Below are 18,601 nucleotides of genomic sequence, written 5' to 3' on the forward strand. Positions count from 1 at the left end.
CCAAACCGGGGAGGTTGGGAAGGAAGATGAGAGATGTAAGGAATGCTAATCCCATCAGCTTTCAGGGCAGGTGAATCAATGTCAATTTCTATCTAAAACAGAAACATGATTAACAAAAACCAAAGACTCCCATCTATCAGTAGTTTTCATAATCTTTCTTTCTTAATCTTGAAGAGATCTTCTGGGAACTGATACCTTTCATGGTGAAGAAACTATTATCTCAAGTTCAACCATTCCTTTGGTTTCATTTATCTTCTTTTTCTAGTTAAATTCAAATAACATTTATATTGTATACATTTTATGTTTTTTGAACAACAGCATGTGTAGCACAATTCCATTTCTTCCTATGGATCATTTCCCTACCAATGCCCGTCCAGCCTTCAACATGTGAGTGGGTAGGAAGAGATGTCTGGCTTGATGATTTCTGGTCACTGGGACTTTGAAGGGGTTTACTGCTTTTTTTCTTTGTACTTTCCTATATTGCTTGAATTTCTGAAAATGAATATATGTAATTTCTATTTTTAAAAACTGTCATTAGTCTTGAGGATCACAGAAAAAAAGAAAACCACCACGTATTAAGCATCTACTCTGTGACAGGGGCTGTGCTAAATTCTATCGTATACACACTCTCACTTAATCCTCACATACCCATATGGTGAGAATTACTGTATCCCCATTTTAAAGATAAGGAGATGAGGCTCACAGAGGAGGTAACAGCCTCAGCCATGTGACCCAACAAGACCACGCATGGGCGGTGCCCGGTACAGCTCCATCGACAGCACTTCCACTAGGATGTGACAGCAGGGGCCCCACACCACCAACCCCACACACAGCCCTGCCCCAGCCAGGCCAGAAGTGCAAAATCTGGTTGGAGTAGATCTCACGGCATTTCGCACAGACCTAACCAGATCATACGGTGAATAAAGCGAATGGCCCTTGGCTCCCGGCCTAGTATGCTTTCCAGAGGGCAGCAAAAAGCAAAGGACTTCCTTAAAGGATCTCTTGGTTAGTAAAAGCCCATAACTGGATCTTTCCCAAAAGACCATCTTTACTGTTTTGTTTTGTTTTGTTTTGGCCGCGTTGGGTCTTCGTCGCTGCGTGCGGCCTTTCTCTAGCTGCGGCAAGCGGGGGCTACTCTTCATTGCGGTGCGCGGGCTTCTCATTGCGGTGGCTTCTCTTGTTGCGGAGCATGGGCTCTAGGCACGCGGGCTTCAGTAGTTGCAGCATGCGGGCTCAGCAGTTGTGGCACGTGGGCCCTAGAGTGCATGGGCTTCAGTAGTTGTGGCACGCGGGCTTAGCTGCTCTGCAGCATGTAGGATCTTCCCAGACCAGGGATCAAACCCATGTCCCCTGCATTGGCAGAAGGATTCTTAACCACTGCACCACCAGGGAAGTCCCAAGACTATCTTTAAAATAAGCCAAATCCAGATAGACTTGAGGAGTCAGTGAGAAAAATTAATCAGGGGACTGTCTCAGAAATCTGAAAGGAAAGTCATGCGATCTGGACCCAGGGAAAGTCAGAGCCAGTAGAGAAAACAGGACTGATAGGCAATTCCTTGAAAAGGAATAAGGACAACCAGAAAAGAAAAGAGTGTGCAAGGCAAGGAAAGTGAGATGTTCTACGAATAGCCAAATAGAAAGAGTATCAAGGATAGAAAAGAGCAGAACCCTTCAAAGTCTCCTCAAAAACACCAGATCAAATCTAGTAAGGCACTCTCCTGAACAAAGTTCCAGAACCAAGTCTCCACAAATGTTTGGCACGAAAACAATTCAACCTCATCAGACAATTAGCTCCTCTGACCGGCCCCAACTTTTCCAGTGGCACATAATCTCCCTTACTTCTCCCTGAGAGGGCACAGCTAAGCTGCTGTGAAAGTTAATCAAGCAATAGTAATAATCCCAAGAAACAGTCTGAAAACGCAGCATCACGGTAACTACAATTAAGATAGGACAGTCTCGCTAAGCAATGAGTTGCAAGGGAACGGTGACTCTACAGCTGGACTTCTAGCCTAGGAGAGTCAGAGGGGGCACCACCCAAAGCTCGGGGAAGGGGACATTAGGCCTAGGCTGGGGGGTGAAGGGGCACGTTTTCCAGTTGGTGGGAAACTTACATCCATCTTGGAAATGAGGAGCAGCTGCTGTTTGATGCGCAGGAAGACGGAATCGAAAGCCAGCTGGTGGGCCTGCTGGTTAAGCCGAGTCAGAGCCGCTCGAGACGCCGACAGCAGGTTGTGGTTACCTGACCCTTTTTCCTAAGACGAGAAAATGCAGAAGGCATGTTGTTATGCCCTGAATCCAACCAAGGTATTAGCTAAGGGTTTTGAAAGGCCACTGAAAGGAAAATAGTAAGAGGGTTCTCTACTACAGTAGCTTCCAAACCTGGCTGTGCCCCAGGACCCCCTGGAGAGCACGCTGAGTTACAGATACCCAGGGTCTACCACAGAACTACTGCATCTGGATCCAGTGGGGTTCTGGAGCCCAGGAAACTATTGATATATTTTTCATTCACTTTCCCAGGTGACTCTGATGCATTTAAGCTAATATAAGCTCATGGATTGGTAGTTTAGGAAAAATTAACCTGTGACTGTCCCTCAGGGATAGAGGAAGAAGGAAAAAATGATCGGAAGTGTCATGTAGAAACAAGAGTGATAGACAGAGCCCTGATTCCCAGTGAGGTCAGGTCAATTATACTCGGCTGTACACCAGAGTGTGCACCACCTGTGTGAGTCCTGAGGTATTCCAAACAGCCTGAGAAAACACAGAGGTGGAAAATGTAACCTTAGTTTTGCTATTATAAATGAACTGATTACAACAAACAGACATAAATCAGATCAGCAATAAAGATAAACAGAGTTGCTTTAACGTAATCACAGAAGCACGGATGAATGAACTTGCAGAATGGCTTCAAGAAGTGTTTGTCAAGCTCAAATGCAGCCAGTTGGTGGGTCAAGGTACAGAGGGATGGGGGAGACCCTGTGAGGGCAACGCTGAGGCCTCAGACACATCCTGAGGCACACTGTGCAGTCACCTCCAGAGCTCGTGGCCCATCAGGATAATTTCAGATTGAACTTGGTGCTATGGGAACAGCCGTACCTCCTTGGCTTATCACCGAAAGTGAGGTTCAACTAGACTGGGGGTGGGGGTGGCTCTGGAAAGGAGGCCGTGGCCCTCTAAGAACCCTGAGGCCATTCCCAGGGAGCGTGTGGCTCACTCCATTTGCTGGGAGGTCCCCCGTCCCTGGACCCCAAGAGGCCCAAAGCTCAAAGTCAAGGGCCATTTTATGGTAGACAAACGAACAGTTTAAACCAAAGGAACAGCCAGGAGGGAACACTGATTCCCACGTCGTCGTGTTGCCACACGGAAGAACCTGCACCCGAGGGGCGCTCCTGGCTCCTCCCCACCTTGCTCCTCCTCTGGCTCCTGGGTTGGGGTCCACCTTCCCAGGTTCTGCCCACGCCCAGGCAGTACAGGAGTTCCGGTCCCCTCTCTGCCACTCAGTACGGGGCGGGGGGGGGGGCTGTGCCCGCGTGGGGGCCCGGGGCCGTCCAGCTCCGCTCACCCTGCTGACGGGCCTAACTCCGGAGAGGAGAACAGCGAGCTCCCGCGGCTGCAGATCGAGAGCCACACTCTCCAGCCTCCCTTTCGTCGGTAATAAAGCTCCATTTATCCAACTCCTCCTACAGCTGTGTTTCAATTGCTTCGACCCCAGTTTAGTTGATTAGCTTCTTAAAACACCAACATAAACGAGACAGAGACGTGGGAGGGCATGCCACAGCCCAGGGCCCACACACAGGGGCAGAAAGCCTGGGTTAGGGAAAGGGTGAGTGGCAAGGGAAAAGTTTTCATTTGCAAGAATGCCATCAGTCAGGTCTCATACCTTGAGGGTATAGAGTATTTCCATTAAACTGCCATATTCGGCAGGGCTGTCTTTCTGAAGGTAATTATATTCTTGCCATGGGTTCCTGGCAGAGCTCTTCTTGTCTGTCAAGATGCTATCCTGAAAACCGGTCAGGCTCCGAGGGCTGTAGGACTCAGAGAGATACTTCCCAGCTGTGGACAAAATCCTGTAATGAAAGTGATGACCATTATGCCCCAAGCTATTTGTATGGAATTTTCTTCTTGGAGCATTCAGACTGCTCCTTACTAAATCCCAGAATATCCTCATGAGGCAGATTGATTTAGGGTCCATTTCATAAGGAAATGGAGACGCCCTTGATCCTTTAGGAGGGAGCTGGACCTCAGGTACACAATAAACACCAGGTGTTTTTATTTCCTATTTAACACTCTAACAGAATATGCCATCTTCCTAATATAATGCACAGCCTACAGGGCAGCCGTCAATTCACTACAGTCCGGGAATACTGTGCACTTTCTATATACGAGCTATATTAGCATCACTCTTTGGAACAGTCAAAGCCAGGGGAGCCACTGGCACCGCAGTCAGAGGCACGAGACACAACAGTGCCCCTGGAGAAGAGTGACAGCAGCTCGCTGCACACCTCTACCCACAGGACTCACACTCTCGCACACGCTGGGCTCGTGTGGTGTTTGTGTTCATCGGCACCGTAAAGTTTACTTCTGAGGTTTAGAGAGATCTACTGAGAGAACCTGGTGCTTTCCTGAGAAAGAACAATGCCTGGAGGAGGTTCTATGGGATGATCAACCTCTGGCGCTGCTTGGGAGCAGGATCTCTGTCTCCAACAAGGATGACTTCCCTTGACGGATGCCGAAAATCCTCACTCTGTTTCCTCCTTAGCCCAACCTCACCATTCGGCCTATACGTTTAAATGTGTACAGAATTATACAAACCTATGTAGCCAGAAGACTAGACACTGTAGTACATCCCAACTGTGCCTAGTTCCCCAGTGCCTCCTTTACCACAATTTCTTATAAAAAAGATCACTTTGGACATGGCAGCCTGTAGGCACTCACTTCTTCAAAAACAAATCCCATGAGCTTGTCAAGAAATGCCTGTACTTGCAAACAAATCCTGGGGACAGGACTTTCCTCAGGAACCACTGCTGACACAAGTAGCCACCTGCCTCTGCCACTAAGGTCAAGTTACAGTTTTCCCTGTTGGTTACACCTACCGGTAATTTCGGTTGCATCTCTTCTCTGTGAAACTGTGGCCTGTCCCTGCCGCTGCATTACTTCCAAGTCTTCACTATTTCTTGTCTGGATCATAGTTGCCTTCCCTTCCACACTCCATTTAATCTGTCCTCCTAAGGGTTACTGGAATGATCTTTCCAAAAGGCAAATCTGATTTTGTCTTTTTCCCAAAGATCCTTCAGTGCTCCCCAAGATAAAACTAAAAATGCCTAGGCATGGCCCCCAGCGCCCTCCATCGCTGGAGCCCCTGTATCCTTACAAACATTCCCGCTACCATGCCAACCGCCCCCAGCCCACACACCATGCTTCACGCCCTTGCGTGTCTTGCTCGCACGCTACTGTGATCTGAAATGCTCTCCCCTCCTTGGTGCACCTGGAAAAATCCTACTCCTTCTTCAAGGACCGGTCCCAGGGGCATCCCCCCAGGCACTCAGTCTTCTAACTTCACCAGCCTTCACCTCTCTTACACACTAGATGGTGAGGCTAAACCACAGAGTGGTCTTCATCTCTGAATTCCCAGCACTTAGCACAGTGCCGGGAACATAGCAGGCGCTCCGTAATTATTCTTTGACTGACAGGTGACCCTGGGTTTGGTGAGCAGGAAGTTGACAGCTGAGCTTTCGTCTCTGCCCTCCGGGAAGTCAGCTCTCCTTCCTGGGGTTACTGCAATATGTGTCTCAGTCTCAGGCTGCCAGGGGCAAGTGGCATCAGTCTGCCATCCAAGCTGAAGAAAAACAGTTATGCTGGGAATGTTTTGAGTATTAAAGATTATAGTTTAAGGGACTTCCCTGGTGGCGCAGTGGGTAGGAGTCCTCCTGCCAATGCAGGGGACACGGGTTCGAGCCCTGGTCCGGGAAGATCCCACATGCCACAGAGCAATTAGGTCCGTGAGCTACAACTACTGAGCCTGCGCTCTAGAGCCCGTGAGCCACAACTACTGAGCCCACATGCTGCAACTACTGAAGTTGGTGTACCTGGAGCTCGTGCTCCACAAGAGAAGCCACTGCAATGAGAAGCCCCCCCTCGCCGCAACTAGAGAAAGCCTGTGCGCAACAATGAAGACCCAATGCAGCCAAAAATAAAGAAAAAAAAAAAAAAGAAACGTTTTCTCATCATTTTAATGGGCTCTAAGCCAGGTCTTGGCGATTATCAGATGATTATACATAGAGCTTGCCCTCAGAAGCTCAGAGATTAACAGGAGAGTCCATTATGTGCCAGTGCTGTGCTACCTGCTGAGCCAGGAGAAGGCAGTGAGTATGAGCAGAGGTGGGAGGGACTAACATCCCAATTCCATCTCCTTCCTCAACTCATCTCCTTTTCTGGAAAAGTTGCTGCCCACTCCTCAGCCATAGGAACCTGGACATTTATTTTGGATTCCCCAAACCTCACTGTCCCACTGAACTGTGCCACTAAAACCTTGCCCTAGTGAAAATACCTCTGTTCCAAAAATAAGTGGTGGGCACCATAAGAGTATAGCGGAACCACAGCAATCTCCCTGTATGTCACCCAAGTACAAGAGAAATCCCTCGCGTGACACCCAACTCAACCTTGCTTTACTCGCCCCACTAATCACAAAACGATCTCTGTCTGCAAACAGGTGATCTTAAAAGCCCAGTAGCCAATGTCACTCCTGTTACTGAAGTAATCTGCAGTGTTTCGAGCTACTGCCTCTGCCACCCGAGGGGAGTGGTCCTAAGTTGCAGCCTGGGTCTGCCAGTGAAACCGGCAGGGAGGTAAGCTTCATAGGTGGCAGTCACATGCATAGGCTCCCTGATGGGAACACAGATGATGACTGTTACTCTTTTCCCTTCCCAGGCTCAGTGCTTCCAGAATGACGTCATCTCTTAAAAAGGCTCCCTTGGATACACCCAATCTGTTCTCATCTCACACCAAAGCTCGGGCCAGGCTCTCAGCCTCTCTGGGCTGCAAAATGCAGTTAGAGGGGCTCAACCTTTAACTGTCATGCCCCCATTCACCTTCTTAACCAGATCCTTCCTTACCCTTTAGAAGGTAATACTCATCTTCATTAAAAGATTAAGGCAAGTCTATACGTTCTGATATGGAAAGACGTCTGATATATATGCAGAGAAACCCAAGTCTGAGGACGGACACTCATCTGTGAGGAAGGACAGTGTGGAGGTGATACACACTCGGGATGACTCAGCTGATGTCCAGGTTCAGATCACTGCCTCTTAGATGCATCACCTTAGACACAGCTCTTTCCACAGATAATTCCTTTTACTTAAAAAGTTACTACCGGTGCCAAATTCTATGCCTCAATGTCTCTTCATGTGTAAAAATGGGGGTAAGAATAGTACCTATCTCTTTGGACGCCCCGGGAGGATTGAGGAGTTAATTCATGTAAAGCCTTTCATGGCAGAGCTCAACAAATGCGATGTGGGGGCTTCCCTGGTGGTGCAGTTGTTGAGAGTCCGCCTGCCGATGCAGGGGACACGGGTTCGTGCCCCGGTCCGGGAAGATCCCACATGCCATGGAGCGGCTGGGTCCGTGAGCCATGGCCACTGAGCCTGCGCGTCCGGAGCCTGTGCAGGAGAGGCACAGGCTCCAGACGCGGGAGAGGCCGCAGCAGTGAGAGGCCCGTGTACTGCAAAAAACAAAATAAAACAAAACAAAAAAAACAAATGCGATGGGGGCAGGGGGGCTGTTAACGTTTCTTCTCAAGAATTTTTGGGGTGAGTAGATTTTCAGTTTTTAATACTTTGTACACTCGTGAACTTTTAATTTTTGAGCTGGGCCCAGGCTGTAATCACCACCGTAATCAAGAAACTAATAAGCTACATGGCTTTCTTTTAAATATGTAAATGTCAAATTTTCATCTTTTCTTAGGGGCCCTTCGTGAACCCAGACCTACTCACCCTTCCGCCATAGGCTCCCCTCACTGTGTGCGTGTCTGTGTGCACGCACACACGTGCATATAAACATGAGCATACGTGTGTGTGGGAATGGGGAGGGAGGAAGGGGGCGTTTACCTCATCATTTATATTATTTATACACACTCTGCTGTATGCTTGTGGTGCTCTGGTTTTATTCATTCCAAGAAGTCACATGAGCTCTATGCTGGGCTGTTTGGGAGCTATGAACTGCAACAGCTGCCCATTCCAACCCACCCCCGCACCCCTGGCCCCCGCAAGGCTTTCTCCATAATGAGAACCATGCTAAAAAGTCTTGGGACTTGAAGGCAACCCGTGGGTTCAGAAATGAAAGGAGACAAAAAGTGGCGAGGAGAAGAAATGACCAACTCAGAGCCCGGACCCTGCGGCCGGTCTGACGACCTTCCCCAGCAGCTCAGCCCTACTGCCCACCCAGTCTCGAGGCCTCAGCTTGCTTTTCACTTTGTACCACTGCCAGAAATTCCCTCCTGCAGAGATAACTTTCTGAGTTATCCCAGAAAGAGGTGAAGGGACTGCCGCTAGGCCCTAACACCGCTGTAGGAAACAGACTTCTTCCCCTGAATTCCTGCAGGACAGAGAAAGCAGCTGCACCACGGCAATCAGAAATTCCGCTGAAGAAGTGAGGACATTTGGGAAGCCTGAAGCCCTTGGAGGGAAAAGCAGGTCCGAATGGGGTCACTTCGGGGCAGTGTAAAAGCCCTGGCAGGTATCAGAATGGAGGGCCTGACCCCAGACATCCTCCTTTGACACACACACCGGCTTCCGCAGCACAGAATCCTACTGCAGAACCCAGAAGGCAGGCTGGCCGGATTCATCCCGATTCTGTGGGCTGGCCCAGGGGACCTCGCACCACCTATAACTTTCCATCCCCAATAACTGACTTGCAAACATGCAGCGGGAGCCCTGCCCACTCATAATTTGGAGACAACATGTACTGCTTCCTCATTTAGGCTGAAACTTCCATATCTAACTAAAGTTATGTGCCAAGGAGGTCAGAGCCTTGCTCCTTTTAGGTGCTCAATAAATGCTGAATGGTGACAACACTGACACCTCGTATCCTAGGTACAGAGAGTCCTCAAGCTCTGTGGCTTCAGACGGTGCTGCGCACTCTATCAAGGTTTTCCCCAGCTGAGAGCCCAGGGGCCGGCCCACAGCCCTCTCCTACCTGTTGGCTAGCTGCTGCTCCAAGTCCCCGCACTGCCGCAGGAGCTCTCCACAGGTGGCTATTATCCTAAACGAAACAAAAAGCATTTCAAGTATCTGGAATGCCGACATTTACAGGACAAACACTGTCCCATTCATAAAAATTCTAACTATTCACCACTTTTGGTGGTGTGCTTGTTTGTGGGAAAGCAGTTAACCATTTGAGGGCCTACCTGAAACGTTCCATTCATTAGTAATTCATGTAAAAGGGAAATGCTGGTCCCTTCTAATATCCTCCTGTCATGTGTCTCTCTGCTATGAATCACAATTCTATCCAACATGATCTCAAATAATTTTACATTTCCAAAAATACTGAGGTTGCTTTTGGGCTTTGTCCTCAAGAAAATGGGTTGGAGGGAATTCCCTGGAGGTCCCGTGGTTAAGACTCCACGCTTCCACTGCAGGGAGCACGGGTTCGATCCCTGGTCAGGGAACTAGGATCCCACAAGCTGCACAGCGTGGACAAAAAAGAAAAACAAACAAAACAAAACAAACAAACAAATAAAATGGGTTGGAAATTCTTTGTATCTAAAATTTAAAAACCAAAATTCATTAATATTTGTCAGCTGCCTGCTATTTGCCAGGCATAGAAGAGAAAACTGTTTTGATCTTAGAATTGTTTCTCTCTGATCACATGAAAGGCAGATGAAGATTAATCCATTTGTTTCTCAGAGATAAGCCTGAATGATCATTTCTGTATTTAATAATCCTTTAATTTTCAAGTAATTTTATGCTAGGCCTCAAACTCCAGCTACTGAGTCCTTCAACACCAAACTATAATGTCAGGACAAATCCAAGGATTAAAAACATCTTAGGTCTAGTTAACTTTTAACTTTCTCCGAAAGTGTCTATCATCACCAGGATATCTAGGCATTCCATCATAAGAAAGGTTTATGAGAAAGTGAAATATTCCACTCACGCCAGTTACAAGAGAACAACCTTGCGCATAATATTTTCTGGTGTACCAAGCTGCCACAGCTGATAAGGGATATTGGCATCTAGAACATTAAATTTCATCAAAAAAAAAAGTTCAGATCAGAGCCCATGAGGAGACACTCCAAATGGTCCTGGGAGGCCCCGGGTTTACCCTGATTAAAGACAGCTTTTGGAGGGTCTGGATCTGCACTGAGACCCACATGTGCCATGGGCACTCTGCACATACCACCTAGGCCGGGGGTCAGGCAAGAAATGTAAGTGGGGGGAGAGCAGCTTGCCTTTTCAGAACGTATGTCTGCAAAGAATGGTTGTAAGGAAAAGAAATTTCTAGATCGCTTTTTATCTCAGGCTGATAGTACAGTTGTTAGACCTCATAGGAGTGGGAGAACCACAGCACAACAGAGAACATACACCCTAGTCAACCGAGGCTTCGGGTCACAGCCTTGGGACGATGCAGGCCCAGTGCTTCCAGAGCTTCCGTCTTTTGTGTTTTTTTTGGGCCGCCCCAGCAGCTTTCAGAATCTTAGTGCCCCGCCCAGGGATCAAACCTGTGCCCCCTGCAGTGGAAGCACGGAGTCCTAACCACTGGACTGCCAGGGCATTCCCTCAGGCTGGACACATCAAGGGCCAAACTCCTCAGGCCACTGCCAATCACACTCCCACCAGACCTCAGGGCTTAGGGCAACATGGTGTCTACCTAGTGGCCCACAGGTCACACAGGCTACGCCAGAATCTGTCTGTCAACAACGACTTGGGAGGGTCACCTCAAGGCCTTTCACGGGAACTCTTACACGGCTCTTTGCAGGCCAAATAGCATTGACTTACCATTTAGTTCTGTGGCACAGATCCAGAAACAGGATCTAATCAGCTGTGCATTTTCTAAAATAAAAGCTCTAACTTATTTTACGTTTGTAGAAACTATAGGCTAAGGGGAAAAAAAAAAATCTCAAACCAAACATAAGAAAACTTAAGTCACCAAAGGAGATGAGTTCATAAAGAACTTTTAAAAATATTTTAAGAGCAAGAGGGGTCTTTTTGGTGTTTGTTTGGTTTGCCTTGTTTTTTTTGTTTATTGGCTTGTTTTCAGAGTCTAGAGTATTTGCTTTAAAAAAGGGGGGGGCAGTGAAAGAGAAAAAAGAACGCCTTACACACACATTTATCATTTTTATATACTATATTATGCATGTTTACCCCCACTTTACCTAATGGAATTCTGAAAAGCCGCCCAATCTTCTTGAAAAAGGGAGTTGAGAGGAATATCATCCAGCCTATACTTCTTTCGTATTGAGTAGAGAGTACTGGTGAAATCAGACACATACCTATGGGGACAGAAAAAAATGACAGTGGTATCATCATAAACTCCTCAGACCTAGAGACACCTGGAATTACACAGCTTGGGACAAACTGCTAATGACCTTGAGAGCACCTTCAGAGGCTATCCTACCAAGGGTTGTCACTACTTATAAAGCTCTGACCACAAAAAGGTCTCCTCTATGTGGCAAGACTGTCTTTCTCACCTGGCAGAGCGGCTTTAAGAGATGCTCAAGATGAGGGGGGAAGGGGATGGCCACTAAGACCAAGACTCTGACCAACCAGGTGAGAGATGATGCTGGTTACTTACTCCCTCATCCTAACAGGGGCATTTCTTTGGAAGCTGATTCAAAGAACTGTTTTAAAACGTCATGGTCCCACTATAATACCCAACTGTCACCTAGGATACCATAAGGCAGTTCACTGATATCCAGGGTACTTCTATACCACTCAAATCCTTGAATTTAGATTAAACAGCCAAGCTCCATGGCAGGCAAGAGCCCAACTTTAATGGTACAGGAGCATGAAACTGGATTCAAAACTGAAAACCCTCCCTCCTCACAGACTGCTGTCTGCTCCCACCTATACCACATACTTTCCTTCATAGCACTTAACACAAGTATAATTAAATAGCTTATTTAATGTATGTGTTTAATGTTTATTGCTGTCATCAGACTAGAAGCTCTGGGAGAATAGGGACTATCCATTTGTAGGTCATAATCGTATCCCCAGGAATTAACACAGACCTGGGCATAAAGGAAACATCCAGAAATAGGTCCTGAGTCAATGACAGACCTGCACTGCAAGTACCTAGCTGTCTTTGGGCCTCAGTTTCCTCATCTTTAAAATGGACTTAATGATGACTTCTGTACTGCCCCACAGACTTGTCATGATGATAAAATAAAATGAAATGAATGAAATAGTAGGCACAAAAGCTCCCTGAAAAGTATAAAATGAAAGCTGATGTGCAGTGGTATCGTTTTTATGTATAGTACTCCTTGGGCAGCCACGAGGGACTGATTTCAGGATTGCCCCCCTCCTCCCCCAAAGATACAAAAATCCATGGATGCTCAAGTTTTTTATATAGGCATAGTATTTGCATAGAACCTAGGCACATTTTCCCGTATACTTTAATAGATCATCTCTAGATTACTTACAATACCTAACACAACATAAATGTTATGTAAATAATTGTAAATACAAGGTAAATGCTACATAAAGAGTTGCCAGCATGCAGCAAATTCACGTTTTGCTTTTTGGTACTTTCTGGAAATTTTTTTTCTGAATATTTTTGATCCACAGTTGGTTGAACCCGCAGATAAGGAACGTTGGATACACAGGGCCAGCTGTATAGTTCTTGGAACATGAACACATAAGTCCTTGGGAGGGTGTGGTAAGGAGGACAGGGGTGGATGGTCATGTGCTCTGGAAGCCAATAGGCTCCCTAAAACCCACGACACCTGCATACATCACAAGAAGTCTCGCCTCTCTCCCTTCCCAAACCACGAGCTCTAGTGAGGACAGTAGGCTGTGATGACCCAGGGCACGGCTCTGAAGAGTAAGTCTGTGTGGTGGAGAGAAAGGCCGCTCAGAGAAGCAAGTGGAAGGAACTGCTGCAGACCACTCCAGTGAGGGACAAACGCCACTGCTGCTCCCTTCACACAGGGCCGAAAAGCTACAAAACCAAAATGCCACAGACAGCACCTTCCCTTTGCACCCAGAGAGGTGACAGCTTTCCTTGGGGAGGGGGAGGGCCCTCAGGACACACTGACAGGGAGCTGTTGAAGAACGTTTTAATTGTGCCTTAGCTGAAGGACGTTAAACAAGAAGAACACTCCGTCCAACAAGACATGAGCTCCACAGAACCTCCCGACAGAGTCCCCGGAACAGTGAGCAGCCGCTGAGCACTGAGGCGGGGCCGGGGGGAGACGGGGGGTGGCTGTTTAGCCATAGCGGGGCTCGCACGTGATGTGTGTATCACGTCACATTTTTATGGCATTTGTACCAAAACCTTCTGATTCTCTCACAATACACGTTTCCAAGCGTCTCTACCATGTAAGAGCTGCTGCATTAGGTGCTTTAATTATATGCTTTCACTCAATATTCACAACCACCATGGAAAGGAGATATTATCACCATCAGTTTACCCAAATAAAAGATACCAAGACTCAGAAAGGCACACTAACCCACCCAAGGTCCCCGCTAGTAAGTGCCTGAGACAGGATCTGAGCCCAGGTGGCTACAACTCCAGGGCCCAGGCTCCCGTCACAGCTGTAACACCCCTCACCCTGCAACACCCCATCAGCAGCTATATCCTACAGCTTCAGCAGAGTGCAAGTTAGGCCAATCTCCTCCTGCTCTGCCTGCGTCCTCCATCCTCCCTATCCCTGCCTTCCTGAACACCATCCCCACACCCTCCCCACTCCTGAACAAGGTCCCACTTGAACCCTGGGCAAGTTAGCATCATCCTCATTTCCCTAATTTTATAAACATCAGCTGTCTTGGTAGCTTCAAAACCTTCCCTTCTAGAGCAGGTGACCTGTTTTCATCATACGTCCTTTTGTACATTTTGAATTTTTAATATGGATTTGTATTACTTTTTTTTTTTTTTTTTTTTTTGCGGTACGCGGGCCTCTCACTGTTGTGGCCTCTCCTGTTGCGGAGCACAGGCCCCGGACGCGCAGGCCCAGCCGCCATGGCTCACGGGTCCAGCCGCTCCGCAACATGAGGGATCTTCCCGGACCGGGGCACGAACCCGTGTCCCCTGCATCGGCAGGTGGACTCCCAACCACTGCGCCACCAGGGAAGCCCCTGTATTACTTTTTAAAATGAAGTAATTGAAGTAACCAACAGAAGAACTAAAAGTGAAAATATCACCAACAAGAGGAGGAGGAGAGGGAATAAGAGACACCACCAGCCTCAAGGAGGCTCAGTTCCTCACCTTTCAGAGTTGCGTCAAGACATAATAGTTAAAGGTAATAAACAAAAAAATCTTTAAGGTCTGGAGAGAAGAATGAGAAGACTCAAAGCAAAATGTTTAAAACTTGTGACTCCTGAGGACTGCCTAAGGATGCGCAGGAAAGAAGGAAGACTTTCACCTTTTTACACCTTTTCATATTTAAATATATATGTATTTCTAGAAGCATTACTTTTTAAATTTTATAATAAAATTTTTAGATCTCAAAAAAAATTATTTTATCCACAAGATCCCAGCTGGTGGCAGAGAGAGAAAGAGATAAATTTTATTTCATTAAACTTGTTGCTGATGGGCTTCCCTGGTGCACAGTGGTTGAGAGTCCGCCTGCCGATGCAGGGGACACGGGTTCGTGCCCCAGTCCGGGGGGGATCCCACATGCCGCGGAGTGACTAGGCCTGTGAGCCATGGCCGCTGAGCCTGTGCGTCCGGAGCCTGTGCTCTGCCACGGGAGAGGCCACAACAGTGAGAGGCCCGCGTACCGGAAAAAAAAAAAAAAACTTTTTGCTGATGTTTCTCTTCCTGAGGGACATGTCTGGGCTCACCTGGCTCCCCCTGTCCTATGCAGGGGACATGATCTCGCAGCCCTCAGTGCCTTCCTGTGAGCCACCCTGGAAGGTGCAGACTGCCCATGGCAGTGACCAACAGTACTGGGTCCAAGGACCCTCAGAGCTCACAGGGGCATGCTCAGCATTTCTGGAATGACAAGAGCTCCCTAAACTTACAGCAGCAAAAGAGCATTCAGTTCAGTATGAGGAATTTCTTGAGACTCGTGGCAACTTCACTCTAGAACAAGATTTCTTGGAGAGCCTAAGAATGTATTTGTCTATAAGCTAGAGACTAAAGCATCTAACCTCCTGAGGGCCCTTACATCTCAATTACACAGGTCAGAGAATCCAGCCTTATATTGATTTCTTTTTCTTTTTTCTAAGTAAACTTAACTTTGGTTTCCCCTTCTTTCTTTCTTTCAACAGCTCTATTGCGATTTAATTCACATACCACACAATTCAAAGGTTTTTAGGGTAGTCACAAAAACCAGTTGTGCAACCATCACCACAATCAACTTAGGAACAATTTTCATCATCCCGAAAAGAAACCCCATAACTTTTAGCAGTCATCCCTCATCTCCTCCAAATACTCCCCCCTCTCCAGCCCTAGGCAGCCACTCATCTATTTTCTGTCTCTACAGATTTGCCTGTTCTGGACATTTCATATAGATGGAATCATATAACGTGTGGTCTTTTGTAACTGGCTTCTTTCACTTAGCATGATTTTATATATTTTTTATTTTATATTTTTAATTACATTTTAAATATAAATTAATTTATATTTTTAATTTTTTAAAAAATCAGAAAATAACAAATAAAGCTAAATCCCCTATGACCACCACCTTAGTCCCTCCCCATCTCCCCAAAGACAACCAGTGTTTTGAGTTTGTTGCCTAACCTTCCACATCAGGGCTCAGCAAACTTTTTCTGTTAAGGTCCAGGTATTTTAGGCTTTGAGAGTCACAAGGTCTCTGTCCTAACTACTCAACTCTAACTTTATAGTGAGGATTTACAGGCCATAGTTAAGTGAATGGGCATGGTGGCGTTCCAATATAGCTTTTACAAAAACTTGTACAAAAACAGACTTGGCTCATGAGCTAGAGTTTGCTGACCTCTATGCTATAGGAATATATAATGCATTTTAAAGTGACAAAAAAAGATCTAGAACAGGAATTGGCACTCCTGGTTTTCTGTAAATGAAGTTTTAGTGGAACAGAGCCACATCCACTCATGTATGTGTTGTCTCTGGCTGCTTTTCTACTACTAGGGCAGTGCACTACAAAAGTCTCTGTTGGCTGTAAGGCCCTCAAAGCCTAAAATACATACCATCCGGCCCTTGGCAGAAAAAATTTGCCGAACCCTGCTACAGAAAATATACTCTATTTTTTGTATATTCTTTTCACACACTGTATGAGACTCTATATAGTATTCTGCAACCTTTTATTCACTCAGCAGTATGTTTTGAGATCTATCCATGTTGTTATGTGTAGATCTAATTAACACCTTAACTGCCACATAGGGAACTCCCCTCATATGAATATACCGTATCTTATTTGGCCATTTCCAAATGGATGGACATTCACGTTGCTTCAGATGCTCCACCATTACAAACGTGCCACAGTGTTCTTAACGTCCTTAAGAACACCCCCTTGGGCTCAGGTGCAAGTGCCTCTCCCGGGTTCATGGCAGGAATACAGGGCACACACATTTTTAATTGGGAGAGACATCATTCTCCAATCAGGCTGGCCCTGACCCCACTCCCCCCAGCCTTACTTGGCAAAGAGGGATTTCAGGGCTGTCAGCAGGCCACAGGTCCCCAGGCCGTTCGTAAATGTGATGCATCTGTCAATGGCTGCAGAAGCAAGGCCAAAGAGCTTGTTCACAGAGTGGCTCAGCTCCTGCACACAGTCAATGACCTCCCCACGCTCCTGGTCAGCAAACAGAGATAAAAAAAGCTGCCTCAGACTGAAGAACAAACGAATAGAAAACATGAAGATGGGGAGAGCTCCAAACCTCCTCATTCATGGTAAATCACTTAATAGGTGCAACAGAAATGCAGTCCCAAACTGTGACAGCTCTTTAAGAGCCCGACCTAGGGAAGAACAGTCTAAGTGGTCAGTGAGATCACAGAAATAAACTCCTGGCTAAAACGCATGATCAAATCCTTATATTCACCTTTACATTTTTCATCTCTTTCCTCTTTTTCTGTCATTTAAGATGGCATCTCTCCCTCTGGCTCTCAAGCTAGGATTTGAATTCTCCATACCACACGCTCCAAAAGAATGCAGTGAAAGGAAAATGCTTCCTTCAGAGGCAAGAACATAACTGAGCGGAACAGACTTTCTAGGTACGTCCTTAGAAAACGGAAAAGCAGCGGGAGGTGGCAGGTTTTAACTACTGTAAGATCTATTCTTAAATGTCAACTCACATCATGCTAGGCAACCTTAACATTTACAATGGAAATTCCCCTCTGGTGCCCACCTGGTGAACCTGGCCCTAGAGTACTGTCCACGAATACTCAGCTCCTGTGTCCATTTGCATATGCTGCCTTAAACAAAAGATTGTGTGATAATGACTGAATCAGGGGGATAATCAACTTACTCTCAAGAAGATTTAAGCCTCTAAGTTTTGCTAGAGGATTTTAAATAAAAAACTGGTAGCATATCTGTGGTCTCATTTTACATTTGGATTACAAGAGCCCAGGAAGCACTGAGAGCCCAGTGTTTGCACACCAGTTCCCACTCTTTGCATTCCTAATGCCACCTCACACCTTCTCTGACGCATCCCACCCACCCCCAACCCTAGGAGTCTGGCAAATAGAATGATTCCCGAATGGCCACTGCCGGTATTATGCCATTACCAGAGGCACCGCGCTGATCTGGAGGAGGAGGTTCTTCTCTTCCATGTCACCGTACTTCAGCTGGTAGGGTCTGTACGGACCATACACAGCATCCACCAGCTCCACGACTTTCACCAGGGTTTGCTCATCTTCAGGGAATCAGAAATTAAATGCAATAATGAACAAAGAATTGGAAATCAATTGCTGAAAAACAACAGGTGCAAGGACCTCCACTGGAAGTTTTCCTATTTCATCTTAGGGATGACTACTTTCTGTTCATCTGCTTTTACCATTCATGGAAGCTGAAGCAATCATGTCAGTAAATCTTCTGATACATTTGAGCTTTGTGCATTATGTGCCTAAGGCACTATTAAAGATACCAATCCCCTTAATCCTACAACCCGTCATAGTCAAGAACCTCTTCAAATGATAACCCTCCTCAGGGTCAAGTTCAAGAACTGCTACAGAGAAAAGGCTCTGCAGAAAGAACATTTTCCATCTGGAGCCCATACACTAGGCATTCCCAAAATTCCTATATTCAACTACATAAAAATTTTAATGTGCATATTCTATGGCACAGCAATTCAACTTCTAAGAATTATCTCTTCAGTTGGAATCCAAAATCTTTTCCATAGCCTACAAAGTTCTGCATCGTTTGACCTCAGGGGGTGAAAGGGGGTGGTAGTTAAGGGTGAAGGCTCTTCTATTGAAGCTCTACTGCTTCCTAGTTAGGTGACTCTGTGCATATGACTTAACTTTTCAATGTCTG

The 18,601-nt window shown here is 46.6% G+C and overlaps 1 protein-coding gene across 1 annotated transcript in view; it reads right to left on the reverse strand.

The window, feature by feature from the left end:
* Nucleotides 1-18,601, reverse strand: part of COG7 (component of oligomeric golgi complex 7) — a gene marked incomplete at its 3' end in the record, with an annotated part of 85,261 nt that overhangs the window by 27,201 nt on the left and 39,459 nt on the right. Inside the window, exons 8-13 of the mRNA XM_079944227.1 lie at nt 17,854-17,981; nt 16,767-16,921; nt 11,363-11,479; nt 9,187-9,252; nt 3,878-4,064; nt 2,112-2,252 (exon numbers count right to left, since the gene is read on the reverse strand). Coding sequence (XP_079800353.1) covers nt 2,112-2,252; nt 3,878-4,064; nt 9,187-9,252; nt 11,363-11,479; nt 16,767-16,921; nt 17,854-17,981 — 794 coding nt within the window. The remainder of the gene's footprint in view (nt 1-2,111; nt 2,253-3,877; nt 4,065-9,186; nt 9,253-11,362; nt 11,480-16,766; nt 16,922-17,853; nt 17,982-18,601) is intronic.

The sequence above is a fragment of the Stenella coeruleoalba genome (assembly GCF_951394435.1).
Source record: "Stenella coeruleoalba genome assembly, chromosome: 15".
Classification (NCBI taxonomy): domain Eukaryota; kingdom Metazoa; phylum Chordata; class Mammalia; order Artiodactyla; family Delphinidae; genus Stenella; species Stenella coeruleoalba.